The 20000-nt window shown below is 45.2% G+C and overlaps 3 protein-coding genes across 4 annotated transcripts in view; all 3 read left to right on the forward strand.

Annotated features, from left to right (window-relative positions):
- The window catches only part of LOC311360433 (retinol dehydrogenase 12-like), a gene marked incomplete at both ends in the record, with an annotated part of 2812 nt that extends 2658 nt beyond the window's left edge, over positions 1–154 (forward strand). Inside the window, one exon of the mRNA XM_084480510.1 lies at positions 52–154. Within this exon, the coding sequence (XP_084336636.1) occupies positions 52–154 (103 nt within the window). The remainder of the gene's footprint in view (positions 1–51) is intronic.
- Positions 155–914: 760 nt separating this feature from the next.
- On the forward strand, positions 915–2195 carry LOC311360949 (protein transport protein Sec61 subunit gamma-like; the record flags this gene model as incomplete). 2 transcript variants are annotated; one of them, XM_084481072.1, is made up of 3 exons in its annotated part: positions 915–1002; positions 1189–1311; positions 1460–1566. In XM_084481072.1, the coding sequence occupies exons 2-3, from the start codon at positions 1218–1220 to the stop codon at positions 1564–1566; spliced, it is 201 nt and encodes a 66-aa protein (XP_084337198.1). In that variant the 5' UTR covers positions 915–1002; positions 1189–1217. The 2 variants fall into 2 exon arrangements, 1 of the variants encoding a protein (XP_084337198.1); XR_014638519.1 differs by lacking the exon at positions 915–1002 and adding an exon at positions 2036–2195 and having other exon boundaries at positions 1274–1311; positions 1460–1562.
- A 1325-nt stretch (positions 2196–3520) lies between these two features.
- Positions 3521–20000, forward strand: part of cntnap2b (contactin associated protein 2b) — a gene marked incomplete at both ends in the record, with an annotated part of 23096 nt that continues 6616 nt past the window's right edge. Inside the window, 17 exons of the mRNA XM_084481457.1 lie at positions 3521–3602; positions 7918–8028; positions 8884–9077; positions 9532–9679; positions 10080–10289; positions 10469–10653; positions 11094–11237; positions 12949–13207; positions 13787–13936; positions 15679–15841; positions 15995–16101; positions 16321–16440; positions 17395–17510; positions 18298–18382; positions 18635–18791; positions 19328–19455; positions 19593–19763. Of these exons, the coding sequence (XP_084337583.1) occupies positions 3521–3602; positions 7918–8028; positions 8884–9077; positions 9532–9679; positions 10080–10289; positions 10469–10653; positions 11094–11237; positions 12949–13207; positions 13787–13936; positions 15679–15841; positions 15995–16101; positions 16321–16440; positions 17395–17510; positions 18298–18382; positions 18635–18791; positions 19328–19455; positions 19593–19763 (2530 nt within the window). The remainder of the gene's footprint in view (positions 3603–7917; positions 8029–8883; positions 9078–9531; positions 9680–10079; positions 10290–10468; positions 10654–11093; positions 11238–12948; positions 13208–13786; positions 13937–15678; positions 15842–15994; positions 16102–16320; positions 16441–17394; positions 17511–18297; positions 18383–18634; positions 18792–19327; positions 19456–19592; positions 19764–20000) is intronic.

Below are 20000 nucleotides of genomic sequence, written 5' to 3' on the forward strand. Positions count from 1 at the left end.
GGAAACTAATTAGTTGTATAACACATTCCTACACTCTACTTTTCTTTCTAGTGACTGCAAATTGTCCAGCTGTACCCGTGCAGCAAAAGATGATGTCATGGCTGAAAAGCTGTGGGAGCTCAGCTGCCAGATGCTGGGAATCACCTGGGAGTAACCTGCACGGTCCAGAGTTGAAGAGGGATTCATCTGCGTGGTCATAAGCTAGGAGAACAGAGACACGAGTGATCAACACTGCAGTTCACCCCTGTGATTGATAAATCATAGATGGATCATGAATATAATACACAATTATTGAAATTGTGTGCTTGTGTGCTTTACAAAATGCAGCATTCACAGAATCAGATGTTTTTTTTTTCTCTAGGAACATGAAACAAACCATGCCCTGCTATTAGCATGTTTTCTCCTGTAAATCGTACCATATATAATAGGCCTATAATCACAAAACATCATCATCATTAAACAAAATGTTCACCATAAAACTGAAATTTCTGACTTTGTACCTAGGTCTGAATCTGGACACGCTCCGCTACAAATCTATTGTTTCAACTGATTACCTGACAATAATTCACTTTTAATTGCATACGGTTCTTTAAAAAAACTAGAGAAGACCTAGAGAAGAGCAAAGTATAGTTTATGAAGCAACGGTGCCATCTAGTGGAATTTCTCACCTGACCCTAGGACCAAAATGTTAATTTAGAGTAAAAAAAAACGCTAACGCTTTGGTCAGACAGGTAGGAGTCAGGACTACAGAACCCTTTGAGATTATAAACGTTATTTCAACAATCCGGCATAAATACACACATAAGCATAAAACAGCGATCAAGGAAATCGTGCGGTGTTCCGTGCGTCATGGATGATGGGGGAGTGGACACAGGATATGCTAAAGTGCGCCTGCGCAAGGCAGCGTCAGCGTTGGAACCCTAAACATACGTGGCTCTACGTGGACTGGTTTACAGACCGTTGACATTATCCTCGGAGAAGGTTTCTAATTGAGTCGCTGCAGTAAGTATTTCTTGATAACGTAACATTTAATTAAAATTTGCCTTCACTATTATGAACATAGTGATGAACATATTGGAGGGATCTAAAAGAGTAATCAAGTCCTGTGTAGCTGATAGTGACTGAAATTATGAATGTCGTCTATGTGTCACTGCAATTCACCATCCATTTTTGCTATGTATCTTACAGCCAGAAACCTTTAACAAATCCCTACCAAGATGGACCAGATAATGCAGTTCGTGGAGCCCAGTAGGATGTTCGTCAAGGACTCCATCCGTCTGGTGAAGAGATGTACTAAACCGGACAGAAAAGGTAGGCCTGCCTAGAGTAGAATCCTATGGACTGAGAAACAACCAGAAACACTATGTGATGATCAGAATTGAGTGGATAGGAAGTCTCTTAAATATGTTGTTGTTTTTTTCTTTCAAAATGACAATGTCTTTGAATATTTTCCCCTCAGAGTTTCAGAAGATCGCCATGGCCACAGCGATAGGATTCGCAATTATGGGCTTCATCGGATTTTTCGTGAAGCTTATTCACATTCCCATCAACAACATCATTGTGTAAGTGATGATCCTGTGATATTTTAGAGCTGACATTAGGGCCAACTTGGCCTCCACCGTCCCGAAAATTAGATAAAACATAAAATATTTTTTAGGGTTAGGGATACCTCGCTGTTAACAATGACATTATATGACATTATATAACGTTGTATATTACGATTGTTGTGTCAAAAATGGGGCTAGGGTCAACTCTATGTGTGCAAAACTGTTTTGATTGAACTTTGCCATAGTGACTGAAGTATCCATCCCAACTCTCTATTTTCACATTGACAAGGCCAGTTTGTGTATAGATCCATTACACACACACACACACACACACACACACACACACACACACACACACACACACACACACACACACACACACACACACACACACACAGCTTGTTGTGACTACTACAAACCATTCATGTGACTAATTATCTCTCGGTTGACCTTCTTCTAACAACCTGGTGTCATGTTTTGTGTTGCAGTGGTGGCTGAACTGATGAGCCTGCCCAGTGTATCCATCTACTTGACCAGTTGTCTGGAAATGGACCACAAGACAAAAGTTCCCCCCACAATTATTATCTAAGCACCACAGTGTGTTGCTTTTCTGCTGTCCATTCCTTTGGCTTGTAAATAAACATACGTTTTTTTAAATGTGTTTTTCATTTAACATGACAAGAATATTTATATACATGTAGCAGCTACTATTTTCAGAGCTTTACTCTGAATTGTTGGTGTTCCTGTATGCAAAAATAATGGGCACACCCTAGGGACTACACCGACCCACACATACAACCAATCACACACAAACACTGTATGAACAAATCAACCCTCAAACACACAGACAGCATGCAGTTAGCATGCAGGCAAACATCAACAGAGGAATGGCTTGAAAAGATTCCAAAATATATGCTATTCTTCTGTGTGCATGAATAAGGCTCTGGGTCTTCCCAACAGTTACTATTTCACCCTCAGTTATACCCTCAGATTATATATATATATTTTTTTTTTAATGCATTGTTCTCCTAAAAGCTATTCCAAAATTAGCATCCACTCAAAGGGAACACAATGATGACATATCATGTAACATAAAGGGTGGATGAGGCACTGATGCAAAGATTTCGAGCTGATTCCCAGCATATGGTCATTCTCATTAGAATGTTATGTGATATTCAGGGTAATCGGAATAATAATAATAATAATATATATAATAATAATATAAATATATTTTTTTCCCGACAATTTTCCGACAACTCGTCAACGTTCTCTACTAAGCAGAAAATGTTCCTCATAGTCAAATGTATGTCGTTTATGATTTAAACTAAATCTCTGAAGTCGCTCTGACGGATATAGGCCTATATATTTTTTTAACCCTCATCAATGTCTCTCTCCTTAACCATTACATCCCTAAACCCATGCAAAACGACCCATACGTGACAACGCGAGGTGGGATTGGGGTCTGCAGAGAATGTGCATAGAGCGGTACGTTTTGGTGTATGCTCGACGGACCGTACCACTAGATTAGATATAGGGGTGGAGCAAACCAGCAACAACAACCCCCAGCCAATTCAGCACCTGGATAGCTCCTTTCGTTTGATTAGGCGGCTTCGTCTCCATTCCAGTTGGGCTACGTTATCTGACAATGCCGTTTGAGCAAAGAGAACGAGGGAATACAGGTTTTATTGATTTTTGGAGAAGGACGGCAAACACGTCCACGTTTGCGGCTTTTACAGGTTGAAACGGTAAAGAGGGAGAGGGAGAATTGCGCAGAGAAACAGACGGAGGGTGGACCAGCGCTATTGTTTTCATCGAGGCGCTAGCGCCACTTCCAATATTAGCTGATGAAAGGAAACGTGCGTCTGTCTGAAACATTTATTCATGCCGGCTAGCAATTTTCTAGTCGGAACATTGCATTTGAAACACGGGTGGACTCTGTTATTGTCGACTTCACGTCTGGAATACAACCGAAGATGCCTCTCGAATCACGGCTAACGTTCATGTTCCTGTTCCTGTGCAACATCAGCAACATTGACTTCGCGTTCACAGCATCCCGTAAGTAGGGTGAAACGCATATACTTCACACACACACACACACACGCACGCACGCACGCACGCACGCACGCACGCACGCACGCACGCACGCACACACACACACACACACACACACACACACACACACACACACACACACACACACACACACACACACACACACACACACACACACACACACACACACACACACGTAAACACCCACACCCGGCACCTGTCTTTACTCAAATCAAAACGATGTTGTTGATTTGATTTGTGATTTGTGCACTGATTATATTACCCAACAAATGAATATACCTAGGCAAGTCACGCTACAAAACCAAATCAAATACTTTACTATCCTCATTTTTGTCAGCAGGACAGCTACAAAAAGTATCCACTTGGAAGTTCCCCTTTAGTATTGATCTGGTGAATGAGCCCAGTACATCTACCTTGCGGCACAATATGCCAGTGTATATGAAAACAGTAACTTTGGCGTTTGCGTTCTGGGCCATGGCTTAGCTATTGCTAATATTGGTTATGAAGATATTTACCTATTTCTATGGGAACAAAACAAGGTTGCAGTACAGAAAAGACAGGATTACACTACACTTGCTATGTGGTAGAGCATTCAAGCATCAAATATGTGTTATGTGTGACAGTGTAGCAGCAAATTGATTCATTCCGCAAATTCTTACTTACACCAATATCAAATTAAATGCTTGGCGAGTTTGAGGTCTCAAAGTGAAAAGTGATGTAACTGAGCATTGTAAAATGGCATGAACCAATGAACAATGTTCATTCGCTCTTTTGCTCACAACATCAAGTCTGAGGGTCATTAGGTTGTGTGGTGACTGCAATGTACCAAGGCAGCTCAGAAACCTCCCTTTAGAACTTGCTTGACTTTGCTTCTTTAGTGGCTGGCAACAACCCAGGGCAGGCAGTCTAGTCTCAGAGCTTGTTCTTGGACAAAAAGACACCTCCTACAGTGTTCTGATGCCTTGGCCATATGCTCTGTGACATACGCACTATGTTGTCCAAAGCTTTGAACTGCGTTCCCCCCAACACACACCAGGCAGACACGCCTATACACACGCACACACACACACACGCACACACGCACGCACGCACACACAAACACACACACACACACACACACACACACACACACACACACACACACACACACACACACACACACACACACACACACACACACACACACACCAGTTAAACACACACACACACACACACACACACACACACACACACACACACACACACACACACACACACTTGTAACAGACAGACAACACAGACACAGACAAATACACACATGTCAATGTCTTAAAAAAGAGGGCAGTGGTCTAAGGCCCACTTTTAAGTCAACACACACACACACACACACACACACACACACACACACACACACACACACACACACACACATATCAGTGTCTTAAAAAGAGGGCAGCAGTCTCAGGCTTCCCAAAGGCTCCCTGCTGTGCTTCTATTGACGAGACATGTGTTCTCATTCATGCTTCTTCATTCATCCATTCATCCATGTGCAGAACAGCGGCCCCACCTTCTCCTTGACATAAGGAACGAGAGAATCCTTGTTCATACTATTATTATGTCTTTGAATGAATTGTTGATTAAATATAATAATCTCCATTTACCATCTCAACAACCGTATTTAATTTAGTTGCACACTATTCCTCTAATTGCCCAAAATATGATTATTAACCTAATATTTTAACAAGCAGTATGAATCATATCCATTGGCATAGCAGTATCTATGAAATGGATGGTTGCATATAGTGTGTTTGTGTGTGTGTGTGTGTGTGTGTGTTTGGGGGGGGGGTCTTTGTTGGGAATTGTCCAGTCAATGGACAAAGAAGCATCTTGAGGAGGGGGGAGGGTCCCAGCCCGCGTGTGTGTGTGAAGGTGGGGGGATGTATTTACACCCGTCTGTGTGTGTGTGTGTGTGTGTGTGTGTGTGTGTGTGTGTGTGCGTGCACCCGTGTGTGTGTGTGTGTGTGTGTGTGTGTGTGTGTGTGTGTGTGTGTGTGTGTGTGTGTATGTGTGCGTGTGTCACACAGGGTGACAAATCACAATAGCAGGTGCTTCGCATATTAATAAGATGTCTAATTTGAATAACAAAACAAATACAGCGTTAAGTAGGTTCTATAAAACACAGCCATATATAGCGGCCCATTTGAAGGTAGGAAAACATATGGTCTGCAATAGTTTGCCTGTTTTCTGCTGAGGGGCCCAAATAACTGCTGAGATCAACATAGACAAAATTAAACATAAGTAAATGCCGATGTATTGGTTCTTAATACAATGGAAACCTTGCCTTGGATTAAGAAATAATATGTTCTTCTTCTCTAACCAACTGTACTCTGCAGTATTATATTATTATCTACTCTTTTATGTTCGACTCCACTCTATTATGCTCTACCCTACCCTATTATGCATTATACTCCATTATGCTTGACTCTTATTTATTATATTATCCTCTACTCTACTTTACTCCATTATGCTATACTCTGCTGTCTACTGCTGATCTTTCTCCCACTCAATTTAGACTAAAGTTTTGACCTTTTCGGATATTTTCAGATGCATCCCTACATTAGCATTTTTCGAGGAATACCAAAAAAAATAGTTTCCACTATGTTCATTCTGGATGATATTGTGGGGCCTTACTAAGTAGTCTGGGGGCCTTGGCCTAGGCTGGTCCCAGGTGTGAGTGCATGCATGTTTTTCCCCACCCCCTGCTATTCCCTCAGGCTATGGCTGTTGTTCACCAATATTAATCATCATACGTTCTCTGGATTCATATGAAGATTATGCAAAAGTGATGGGAGGTTAATTTGTAAATACCTTAATCTCCAAAAGCTATTAGCATAGATGATAATTAAAAAGCATTGCATTAATATATGAAGATTTCTTTTCTCAAGACGTGTCTATGTGTGTGTGTGTGTGTGTGTGTGTTTGTATGTGTGTGTGAGTGCTCTTGTGTAGGTGTTTGTGTGTGTGTGTGTGTGTGTGTGTGTGTGTGGGGGGGGGGGGGGGGGGTATGTGTGCCATACTCCCCAGACTTAATTAATTTACTGTAATATGAATTACGAGTTACAGTAGGATTGGTGTAGTCCATTTACTGTTTGCCAGTACTGGTTTCTGTGGACAGGCCTGCGAGTTCCTTTCTCCTAATTTATACAGGGCTGTACTCCTGGGAGGCCTAGCGTGTGGATGCTCTGATTTAAAAGTGAAATGAATCCCGGATGGAGACACACTGCAGATGTGAAGCTAATGCCCTGGTGCTTGTTCTCCTATGAGGGGATGGTGTATTCCTTCCTATCAAAGACATTAACATCATAAGGCATAGTAAAGGTCACAGAAAATAAGGATTATTTACAGACACATGGAGACAAAGAAAGTGTGGCTCAATGTTAGGGCCGTTCATATCAATGTGTTTGGCAGCTTTGATGCTGTGTACACCTGCCCAGAGATTGGCTCCCTCCACACCGTGTGTGTGTGTGTGTGTGTGTGTGTGTGTGTGTGTGTGTGTGTGTGTGTGCGTGCTCTTGTGCATTAGATATATTGATGCTTGGGGGGGGGGGGGGGGGGGTGCTATAAAACCATATTCCCAGTCTTGAACCTAGGAAGCATAGGTTAAAGGTCAAGCCTGATCTCCCTCTTGACTCATTTTGACACAGCAAGTATGGCCTCAGGAACAGGGCTTTATTAAACCTCAGGAGTCTGTGAAAATCCATACAAACTGAAGAAATAGTATCCATTTCAGCTATAATGAAAACATAAAAGTAATCTTGAATAAAACCGTTACACTATGGAACCCCAGAAAAACCCCCAGGACACTGGGATTTCAAGGTGCACTTAAATAGGCTCCAATCTCAGAGAAATATGTTAGAAAAGCCATTTGTCAGCCACTACTGAGTGAAATCTGTGTTAGTCGATGCCTCTGTATGAGCCTGTTTCCATTTTAGATTCTTGCCTGCCAATCACATTCTCGCACACCGGCTCCTTATCATCTCATTGCTGCTGGAGGCTGGGATCATCATGTCAGCGCCTAAATGGCTAACAGTGAACACAAACTCGGCCAGCACTCATAAACTTTACTGGGTGGGAAGACAAGCTAAATCACCTTTCCGGACACTAATGTTCTTAGTAAAAAAGATTGTTCTACTATAAAGTAGGACTGCTGGACCCCGATGACCCGTTGAGTTTTCTACTAGCATTCATAATATAATTCACAGTTATGTTTTACCTGAGATGAAACTTTTCTGCCTTCTCTCCCCTCCCCGTCGTGTAGGTAAGTGTGAGGATTCCCTGGCCACGCCCCTTCCCTACAGCTCCTTCACCGGCTCCTCCATCTACGCCACCGGCTACGGAGCCGGCTATGCCAAACTCAACCGGAGAGGAGGTAGGCATCTGTGAACAACCTCTCAGTTTTGCACAAAGATCATAGCGTAGGTGTAGTATTCACAGTAGCTGTAGAGCAGAGGTGATGGAAGATGACCGTGAAATGTTATTATTAAATGTTATAATGGTATTTAGTCCTTTAACATATTAGGCTTTAAATGTGCTCCTGGGACATTCAGGTAAAATACTGAAAAAGATTTATTAAAATTATCATTAATATTACAAAACAATTTATTATCATGATAATAAGTACGACAATAAACCAACATATTAAATCAATAGCTATGCTGACGATTATTCCAACAATTAATCTATATATTGTTAGAAAAAAACATCACTCTTTTAATTCTTGAGGGGATATTGACACACTGTCAATCGACACGAGGGCTTTGTTTCTAAAGCCACCCTGATCTCCAACAACCAGTTCAATTGGGCTTAAGTACTGCTTTTATTGATACGGCCATCTGCTTGTTCTGCACAGAGTATGCATGTTTCACACAGCAATCGTGTGAGGTGGAAGTATGTTAGGATACAGCTCAGCACGCGGGGCTGACAAAGTGTTGGGCACAAGTTGAGAAGCTTATTAAAGGCCATATCGTGTCAGGTGAGGGTTGGGGGGGGGGGTGTTAACCTGTGGACACATTCTATCAAGAGCAGTTTACATCTGTTGTCCCACACCACCTCCTCTCCTCTATGGTCTGTGTGAACCGCCCTAGATTCCCCCTCTTCTCATCTCCCCACTCAACCCTCGCACCTACCCCCCTCCCTGCCTCCCTCCTCCCCACCCCTGTGCCGCTCAACCCTCCCCCAAACCCCTGTACGGCTCCTCCTCCCCCTACCCCTCCCCTCCAACCAGGATCCGGGGGCTGGTCCCCGGTGGACGCCGACCACTACCAATGGCTGCAGGTGGACCTGGGCTCCAGGAAGCAGGTGGTTGCCGTGGCAACCCAGGGCCGCTACAGCAGCTCAGATTGGACGAGTCGCTACCGGCTGCTGTACAGCGACACGGGCAAGAACTGGCGACCCTTCCTACAGGACGGGAACATCTGGGTAAGCCATGGGCCGTTGCAGCGCCAGCGTCTTTATAGGGCTTGTGCATCACAATGCATCATGGGATCTTTTGCTGGTGATACTCCTGCCATATTGACAGGAGTGGTTGCAGTACTGTACACTCATAAATTAATGTAAATATATCGTCACCCAGGCTGAAGGAAAAAAATTATTTGCCATGTCTCTCCCATGAGAAATGCAGTGGCGATTCTAAACAGCCCTAATGTCTCCCCATACTGACAAATCATTTTCACAATTTATAACTAAACACCATCATTACCAACATAATAACTAACATCCCAATGCTCCCGTGCTCCCACAAACAGCGGCGGTCTTCACGATGTTAAGTTGTGATGTACAAGCCTTATCACTTTTTACTCTTGTTTAAAGTTGCAAATTGAGAGGTGCTTGAGAATTAACACACAGGGTGCGCTGCGCTGCCATTGTGTTCCAGACGTTTCCGGGCAACTCTGACAGCGAAGGTGTGATGCGGCACGAGCTGCAGCAGTCCATCGTGGCGCGCTACGTCCGCTTCATCCCGCTGCAGTGGAGCAAGGAGGGCCGCATGGGGCTGAGGGTGGAGGTGTACGGCTGCTCCTACTGTGAGTTCACCTTTATACCGACACCGTTGTAAAATCGTTCTTCATTAAAGTGCATCCACGGCAGGATGCGTTTTTTTGCCCATCGCGCATAAGCTGAGCATACTGTGCACTTTAACAGTGTGGTATACTTTTAGGGCTGCTGCCATCTCACCGTCTCACTACCATTCACAAGATAAAGGATGTTTCCTGTGGTTACTGTTACTCACGCACACAGACATACGACAAATAGATACACTAATTCAGAGTCTACGTCTTTGCCATTGCGATGATGAAGGTTGCAACCGGACAGACATTCTGTGATCACCTGGCCAATCAGAGAAAGCTACTGCAAACCCCCTGTCTGATGCTTTTCCTGAAGTTGAATAGTCAAAGTGTCTTTCACTAATCTCTGTGCAAACAGGGTCGGATGTCATCAGTTTCGATGGCCAAGGTGTCATCTCCTACCGCCTAAGTAGTAAGACCAAGAAGATCAAGTTCCTCAATGACATCATCTCCCTGAAGTTCAGGACCAGTGCAGGCAACGGAGTGCTGCTCCATGGGGAGGGACAGCAAGGGGACTACATCTCCCTGGAGCTCCACCGCGCACGTCTCATCCTGAGCCTCAACCTGGGTAATGTCATTTGTATTTGTAAGACAGTTTGTAAGACAGTTCAATGAAAGTACAAATAAATGAGTTAATTTGACGTGCTACACTTTAGTAGTCTCACACATCAGAATTTAGATTCATTTCTAAAACAAATTTAGACTTTAAATTAGGTTTTACTCTCTAATTGGTTGTCTTTCGTACAGGCAGCAACCAATACGGCTCCATCCAGGGCCACACGGCGGTGAGCAGCGGCAGCCTATTGGACGATGACCACTGGCACTCGGTCGTCATCCAACGGTATCGCAGGAACGTGAACTTCACGCTGGACCACCACACGCAGCCGTTCAGGACCAACGGGGAGTTTGACCATCTGGACCTGGACTTCGAGGTGCGCACGGATGCAGTTGCATGAGCTTCCACCGTGTTGTTCCATTTTCCAAACATTGACTCATGGAAGTGGATATTCTCTTTGTCACGATCAAAAGAGAATGCTTTTTTTTGATCAGCAATTTTCTATAGTGTTTGGATTGAGTCTCATGGTTTTCAAGCGTGCGGCTCAATAACAATGAGAAGTCAAACTAATGCACGGGAACCGTGAGACTTTAGCTGAACACAATAAAAATGTTCAAAATGTTAACATGACTTACTCATATAATATCACTGTCAATAACAACGACCATCCTTTTTGATTTGTATAGCCATCTGACAAGACTGAACGTTGGACTGTGTCTTCATGAGCCTTGCAGCCTTGGGATCGAGGTCCATAAAGATACAGCCGTAAACACTGCCTTACGTTCCGAGTTGCGACCGTCTCTTGATCTGATGTAGATCTCCTTCGGGGGCTTGCCCGCCTCCAACAAGCCCAGCTCAGGGGGCCGGGACAACTTTGTGGGCTGCATGGAGGGCATCGTCTACAACGGAGACAACATCACCAGCCTGATCCGACGGAAGAAGGTGGACACCTCCAGCTTTGTAAGAACCACCGCCTCATGCATCGGGTGTATCTGTGTGAATGCGTGGGTGGGTTGGGTCCGGGTGTATGCGCATACGTTTGGATGAGCATAAGCGCATCAGTGTGTTTGTGTGTGTGAGTGCCAGAGCTCTTAGTCTATGTCTTTACCGTGGTCAGGTATTGATAGTATTAGGAGTTGAGGCTCCGCTTGGAGACCAGGTCAATGCAGGCAAAAGATGGGCCCGGTTGAGTCCATTACACCCCCAGTAATCCATCCAACGTCAGGACACAACATAGTCGTGTCCTGAAGGAGTGGTTCTCAGTGGTTCTCCGACAGCCGGTTCAACCATAAGATACAGTTCTAACAGTGTCTGAATTGAACAAAACTGAGGTGGGGAATAGCTGTATTACCACAGATATTGAAAAACAACAAGAAGCGGCAACATTTGGCGAGGAAATGGGAGCAATCACTTGAGACAATACTACAACACTAGGATTTTGTTGGTTGTGAAGCCGTCGCATACCTACAACGGCGTCCCCATCGGATACACTTCTCTTCCTGAGCCCTGAAACACGTCTGTCCTCCCCAGAAGCTCTCTACAGAGACAGGGTAGTGCACAGGCTTTCTGCACTTACCATGGCAGGGCTGACAGGGCATCAGGCAGGAAGGAGAGGCTATGGATTCCAAGGCCTAGGTATTGATCAATACCCAGGACTTTTTCCAGAGCTCTTAGCTGACTTCTCCACCTGACCATTAATGTAATCCCCTTGCATCACCTTGATCCGGCCACACTCGTTGCTGGATTCCGAGGGGCTTGTGTTGCATGGATATTTTCCCTTTTATTAACACAATCCAGCTGGGTCCTACAGACCTGAGGATCCTCTCTGATTAAAGGGACATCGTCCTCTATCGTTTTGTTGATGATGTTTAGGATGGGAATTACCATTTATTTATATTTATATATATTTGTTTTTGCTTTTTTTTCCCATGGATTTATAGGGTATACCCAAACACGTACAGATAACAAACCCATAGAAAGAACCCATATTCTACTTTTTGAGGATATTGTCTACAGTGTTGCACATGGGTCTCTTCTGTGTGAAGGTGAAATGTGCTGTGTTTCATCTAGATTGTAGTAGTAGTAGTAGCAGCAGAAACAGTAGTAGTAGTAACAGTAGAAGTGGGTCTGCAGTGCTCTGCCGACATATGCGGCACCACACAAGTGTTGCTAGGTCTACACTTTTCACTTTGTAAAGTACAAAGCATCCTGCTGACTTCACTATGTGTAATTGATATGGATGTCAATATTATTACACTCCATCACCATTCACGCATCAGTCTAAGGCTTATCATCAGTCTAATCACTCAGGCTGCTCACTCAGTATTCTTTTGTTGTTGTGTTTTGTTATCCTCTCTGAAATAGTGTGTTTAGGGTTAGGGTTTATTAGCAATTTATGATTAAATTTTCTCTTTTAAATCTTTCCCACCTACACATACAAGACAATCAGTACTTGATCCACATCCTCCCAGGAGGCGGTATCTATCCATAGAGCCCAAGACCGTGTATCTAGCGACCATATTAATGGAGCTACAAGCGATTGATCCCAAAATCCAAAACACAAAAGATCTCAAGGGGGATGATCCCCCTGACCCCGCATTCAAAACCCACTGACCTCCATGACCTCCCTGTGACCCCCTGTCCCTCTGTCTCTGTGTTTCCCCCACCTCAGCGGAACCTGACCTTCTCCTGCGCCGAGTCGCGCTCCGTCCCGGTGTTCTTCAACTCCTCGTCCTTCCTGCAGCTGCCGGGCCAGAGCGACAGCGACACGCTCTCCGTCAGCCTGTCCTTCCGCACCTGGAACCCCAGTGGCCTGCTGGTGTACACGGCGCTGGCCGACGGCGTGGTGGAGGTGGGCCTCGCCGACGGCAAGGTCACCGTCTACATCAACGTGACGCAGAGGAAGAACACCCGCATCGACATCTCCTCGGGTGAGGCTCCGTGCTCCGGCTCCGGCTTCGCCCCCCCACCCCCCCCCCTCCCACACCGGGCGGTGTTTTAGGTCACCGTGGTGACGGTGCCCTGTTCACCGACTCACCTGGAATACTGTTGGAGGTGTGCATTAAATGAGGAGAATGCGCGCTGTAGCATCTGGGCTCAAATGGGATTATTTATATCGTGTCCAGGTGTTTCCTGTTTGATATGTTGAGCAATATCTTTGTGCCTGTTTGCCTGTTTATATGCCCCTCATCTGGTTCATGGCTTCAGCGCATTAGTGCGAAGACCAACAGTGATTAGGACAGCGGAAAGCTTCAATACATTTCATTGACTGTGATTAATAGTTCATGCCCTACTCAGTGACTACAGTTTACTTTCTGTAAATGCACCGCTTGGATTTCTTAATGGTCCTAAACTCAATTGATCTGCTCATAATACAGCAGCCATATTATAAGCTTGCAGTGTGGTGTATTCATAATCACATCATACCACATCACATGCCGTGCGTGTGTGAGGATTATGGTGATGATAGTTACCATGGTAACCGCCTCCTTGCTAACCCCCCGTCTCAGGGTCCAACCTGAACGACGGCCAGTGGCACACCGTTCACCTGAATGCCCTGGAGAACTACGCCATGCTGACCATCGATGGCGACGAGGCGTCCACCGTGCGGACCGCCATCCCAATCCAGATCACCACAGGGGGCACCTACTACTTCGGAGGTCAGGGGTCACGCAAAACCAAACTGATGGGATCAGATCTGCTTGAGCTGCACTGTTGTTGCAGTCAAGTACAACAGAATGTGTTGGTAACACTTTACAATCACGGTACAATAGGGTTAGCCCTTACCCTATTGAATAATCATGGATCAATTCATTTCTTAGTTAGCATATACACCATTATCTATGGAGTCAACATGAACACCATTATTGAAGGATAACTAGACTATGAGTTAACTATTAATTCACTTCTAGTTTACTAATGTTAATTAGTGGTTAATTCATTATTTTAACGTGTCACCAATTGGATATCTGCATATAAGACATTACTAGCAGCACTATGAGCATTTAAGACATCACTAGCAGCATTAGGAGCATTTAAGACATAACTAGCAGCACTTGGAGCATTTTAAGCCATCACTCGCAACACTAGGAGCATTTAAGACATTACTAGCAGCACTAGGATCATTTAAGACCTCTCTAGCAGCATTAGGAGCATTTAAGACATCCCCAATACCGACAAAAAAAAGAAACAAGAGCCATACACAATTATTAATCGACTATGGAAACACCTGACAATCACATAAAGTCTAATTCTGAATTTTATTCCAAATATAGAGTGGATCATTTTGGTACGTCTTCTGCCTGCCATTTATAATTCATTTGTCTTCGCTAATCACTGTGAAGTAATGGAGTTAGCAGTGAAGCCTCTGCCTCCGTCCAGTAGTGGGGAGGAAGCCAGGGCTTTATCGACCTGCAGAGCTGCAGTGCTCTGCTGAACGCCTGCCAGGAACCTTTCTGTACCATTATCTTTTACACAGGGCGTGCTACTCTCGTCAAAAACTCCTGTGTGGTGACATAAACAAGGAGTCTTCTGTTTCAAATTTGTCTGTGTATTTGTCTGTTTAATTATGCATGAATACATTTTTGGACTTCATTTTTCATTGTCTTCATGTTGACATATTATTGTTTCTACAATAGATCCATTGAGCACCTGAACAATGACGTTGTCAGTTCTTTGGGTATAGTGACGGTTTGAAGAAGAACCATAATGCAATAGATGAGCAGAGTACAGGAGTAGATCTTAATGCTCCTTTTAATGCTGCTGAAATTAGGCACTTTTGTGGCACAGTACTGGTAATGTTCATCCTACACCCCAAACTACACACTACACTGATAATGAATATCCCACACCCCAAACTACACACTACACTAATCATAGTCATCCTACACCCCAAACTACACACTACACAGATAATGAATATCCTACACCCCAAACTACACTGTTAATGTTCATCCTACACCCCAAACTACACACTACACTAATCATAGTCGTCCTACACCCCAAACTACACATTATACTGATCATAGTCATCCTACACCCCAAACTACATACTACAATGGTAATGTTCATCCTACACTCTACACTGATCATAGTCATCCTGAACCCCAAACTACACACTACACTGGTAATGTTCATACTACACCCCAAACTACACACTACACTGGTAATGTTCATACTACACCCCAAACTACACACTACACTGATCATAGTCAGACTACACCCCAAACTACACACTACACAACACACCAACGATCACCTCCAACTGTAGTCTTGGAGATCAGAAGGGCAATATTGAAGCACTCACAACTCTTAAAAGTGGACGGTTGTGCAAAGGTTGAGAGACCAACTCCGCCCCGGCACTGGTTGTCCTTGACCTTTGACCCCTTTCCTCGTCGCCCAGGCTACTTCCTGCGCACCAACACGCCGCCGCTGCAGCGCTCCTTCCAGGGCTGCATGCAGATGATCCACGTGGACGACCAGCTGGCCGACCTCAGGGCCGTCGAGCAAGGCCTCATCGGGATGTTTGAAAACGTCAGCCTGGACATGTGTGCCATCATAGACAGGTGAGCAGTGCAGCTTTATATTAGGCCTTTGAAAACAAAAGTCCCTGGGACTGATTTTGATTGATTGATTGATTGAGATTGAGTTTTGACAATGTAATGCAGGGAATGTAATGTCAAATGTGTCATGATTTGTGTGTGTGTTTGTCCTTCCAGGTGTGTGCCAAACCAGTGTGAGCATGGTGGCCGCTGCTCACAGACCTGGGACACGTTCAGCTGCATCTGCAACGGTACTGGATACACAGGGGCCACCTGCCATACCTGTAAGTACACACACACACACACACACACACACACGTATGCATGCACGCACACGTACGCACACACAAGCACACACATACACACACGCACACACACTCCCACACGCACACATACAAACAGGTGCACACACACACACACACACACACACACACTGACATACACAGGAGAAGGATACAGCATGTTGCATGTGAGAGTGCTGATATGTGGTGTTGTGGTTCCAGCTGTGTACCAGCAGTCCTGTGAGGAGGTCATGCACCTGGGCAAGGCCTCAGGGAGCTACTGGGTGGACTCCGACGGCAGCGGGCCCCTGCCAGCCCTCCGGGTCAGCTGTGACCTGACAGGTAGGGGCCAGAGGCGTCGTGGAACAGAAACACACACACAACACGGCTTGATGACTTCCTTATATATATATATATATATATATATATATATATATATATATTAGGGGTGTAACGATACGCGTATTCAAACCGAAATATTTTGGTACGGGTGTAACGGTTCGATGCACGTTTCATTTCGGTACTTAGAATTAAGTTTTTATTGATTATCACACACTCTGTTAGTGTCTTGTCTTGTCCTGATGTTTTGTGTTGAGGACCACAATGGAAATAAGTCCTGGACTTTATTGTGTTTTTATCCTCAATTGTACTTGATGTCTTTTCATTTGTGTAAGGCATTTGTTTGATACAATTTAATAAATCAAATCAAAATCAAATTGTTTAATAAAATAATAAAAACTGCTGTACTGAAAAACATACCGAACCATGACGTAAAAACCAAGGTACGTACCAAACCGTGACTTCAGTGTATTGTTACACCCCTAATATATATATACTTTAAATGTCCTTATATATGTAGATATCAACAACAGGATACGTAATTAATTACATTTGAAAAAGTTCCCAACTAAAATGATGCATATATTTATATACGTTGACCTTCACTTCCTTTTTATGTTTCACAGTAACTCTTTTCGCTGAGTTTCAAAATGTTAACAAATATATGGAATATTTAATGTGCTGAAGAGTATAAAGGCAACCCCCCCCAAAACCAAGGTCTTTGCCAATGTTTATAAAAGCAGATCCGATCAGCATTGTGTTTAATACACAGTCCTGAGGGAGAATGTGGCTCTGTAGCCCTGGCCGTTTCTGGGAGGGAAGTCCCCCAGTCCAGAGTCCAGAGTCACTCTTAAACTAGGCATCAGGCCAGCGTATGGCTTGCTGCTGCGATCCCACTGCTCAGGGCCGTACATGGGTCTGACAGAAGGTCCTAATGTCCTGGTGTTGACCTTTCAGAGGGCACGGTCTGGACGTCAGTGAAGAACAACCTCTCACCTCAGACAGCGGTCACCGCCCTGGACCAGGAGGGGAAGGCCGTGCTCCAGTTGGACTACAACATGACCACAGAACAGGTAGACCCGCTGTCTCTCTCTAACTGTCTCTCTCTCTGTCTCTCTATGTCCCTCCCTCTCTGCCTCTCTGTCTCTCTCTGTCTCTCTCTGTCTCTCCATCTCTCTCTGTCTCTCTCTGTCCCTCTCTCTCTGTTTCTCTCTCTCTCTCTCTCTCTCTCTCTCTCTCTCTCTCTCTCTCTCTCTCTCTCTCTCTCTCTCTCTCTCTCTCTTACTCTGTCTCTGTCTCTCTCTTCACTCTCTCTCCCACTCTCTCTCTGTTACCGTCAGCTATGAGTGAGTGACAGGGTCTGGGAGAATATCTCTGTAGGGTTGACTGCGCACCTTTCAGATGGGAATTTCAGGGGAGATCAATCTTGCCTGTTAATCACAGGTGCGTGAAATGAAACACTCCTCAATGGTGTAGAAGCGTGAAGTAGTGAAGTGAAGAAATAATAAATACACAAATGACACTTATCTTGCAGCGCAGGGTAATGTGAAAAAGAGAGGAGACTTGATCAAACTGCTTCCACAGTAAAATCTGGGTCAGCTCTCTGTCTGGCTGTTTTCACGGAACGTAGAAACACAACAGAAACTGAAGAAATATAATAAAAGAGAACCGCATACACAAAATGATTAACAGCTAAATAAAGGTTTACTCTGCGTTAGTGGAATAACTATTGTTGTGTAGAAAAACAGTACTTGAGACTTTCCAGAGTCTTTCCAGAGTCTGCAACCATAGGCCACATTTCTGCATTTGGTTTACTTTGTTTCCTTCACTTTCTCCCAATGCTGTCGTACTTTCTACAAGGTGTACGCAGTCACCAGCGGAGCCGACCACTGTGAGCAGCACATCGCCTACACCTGCCGAATGTCCCGCCTCCTCAACACCCCAGGTGACCTGTCCCTCCAACAACGCCTCCTACAGTAACAACCAACCGCCGCCCCCTTCGGCCCACCGACACACTCCACACACACACACTGCCACACGCACGGTCAAACGGACGACGTCGGACGCACTCAGGACGTGTGGTCTTCACGGGTTGTGAGTTGCGATCCTTGTTGCTGGCGAAACTGTGTTGAAAGTGCAAGCGTTCATGTGTGTGTGTGTGTGTGTGTGTGTGTGTTCTTGTGTTGTTGTACCCCAGACGGCGTGCCGTACACCTGGTGGGTGGGGCGGGCCAACGAGAAGCACCTCTACTGGGGGGGCTCGGGCCCCGGGATCCAGAAGTGTGCGTGCGGGATCGAGCGGAACTGCACCAGCGCCAAGCACCACTGCAACTGTGACGCCGACCAGAGACAGTGGTGGGTGGAGTGCGCGCGCCGCGGCGTGGCCTCGTGGGTGTTTAGCTCTCGCTAGCATAATGTCGCTGGATGCTAAATCCTGCGTAGCCTGCTGATTCAGCTGCGACGCAACACACCTGACTCAGGCCGAACTGAAGGGCTTGTTTATCGGGGGAGCCGGCGGCCACACAGCCCCCAGAATGAAACTGAAAGAAGGCGGGGTCAGAGGGTTTGTTATGTTATCTCATCGCAAGGACCGCCTCCATTTTGGAAGAGCGGTAGCATTGGAATGTTAGTTATCATGTTTGTTTTTTTTGGACATTGTTCAGTTATTAAATGATTTGGCATTATTGGGAGACAATGTTGTGTTTGAGACGGCCACAGCATTCTTTATGAGCGCTGTGGCAAATTTATATTTATTGGTAATATTGGTTTATTCATTTCAGATTTAGGATTTGTTTTTTTTAAATGACGGGCAACCAAACAATCCCATGATGCACTCTGATGTACAATCCCTCTTCTGTATTGTCAAACTGTCTGTACTGAATCCCCCTCAGGAGGGAAGACGCAGGCCTGCTGGTGTACAAGGACCACCTGCCGGTCAGCCAGGTGGTGGTGGGGGACACCAGCCGGGCCGGGTCCGAAGCCAAGCTCACCGTGGGGTCACTGAGGTGCCGGGGAGACCGTGAGTACTTGTAACGCACACACACACACACACGCACGGACACACACATACACACACACACGCACACTCTGACACACACACACACACACACACACACTCTGACTGACGATATGCATTGGATGTGACGTTCCTTCAAGGTGACTTCTGGAACGCGGCATCGTTCACAAGCCCCGCCTCCTACCTGCACTTCCCCTCCTTCAAGGGCGAGACCAGCGCGGACATCTCCTTCTACTTCAAGACCTCCTCCACCTACGGGGTCTTCCTGGAGAACCTGGGCACCACCGACTTCATACGCATTGAGCTGAAAGGTGGGTGTGCACACGCACACGCACGCACGCACACACACAGATACAAATCACACACACATACACACACACACACACACACAAAGACACACACAGACACACACACAACCACACACACACACACACACACACACACACACACAGGCACACACAACCTCATACACAAGCACACACGCACATGCACACACACAGACACACATGCACACACACAACCTCACGCACAAGCACACGCACAAACAC

The sequence above is a fragment of the Micromesistius poutassou genome (assembly GCF_964030765.1).
Source record: "Micromesistius poutassou genome assembly, chromosome: 16".
NCBI classification, from domain to species: Eukaryota; Metazoa; Chordata; class Actinopteri; order Gadiformes; family Gadidae; genus Micromesistius; species Micromesistius poutassou.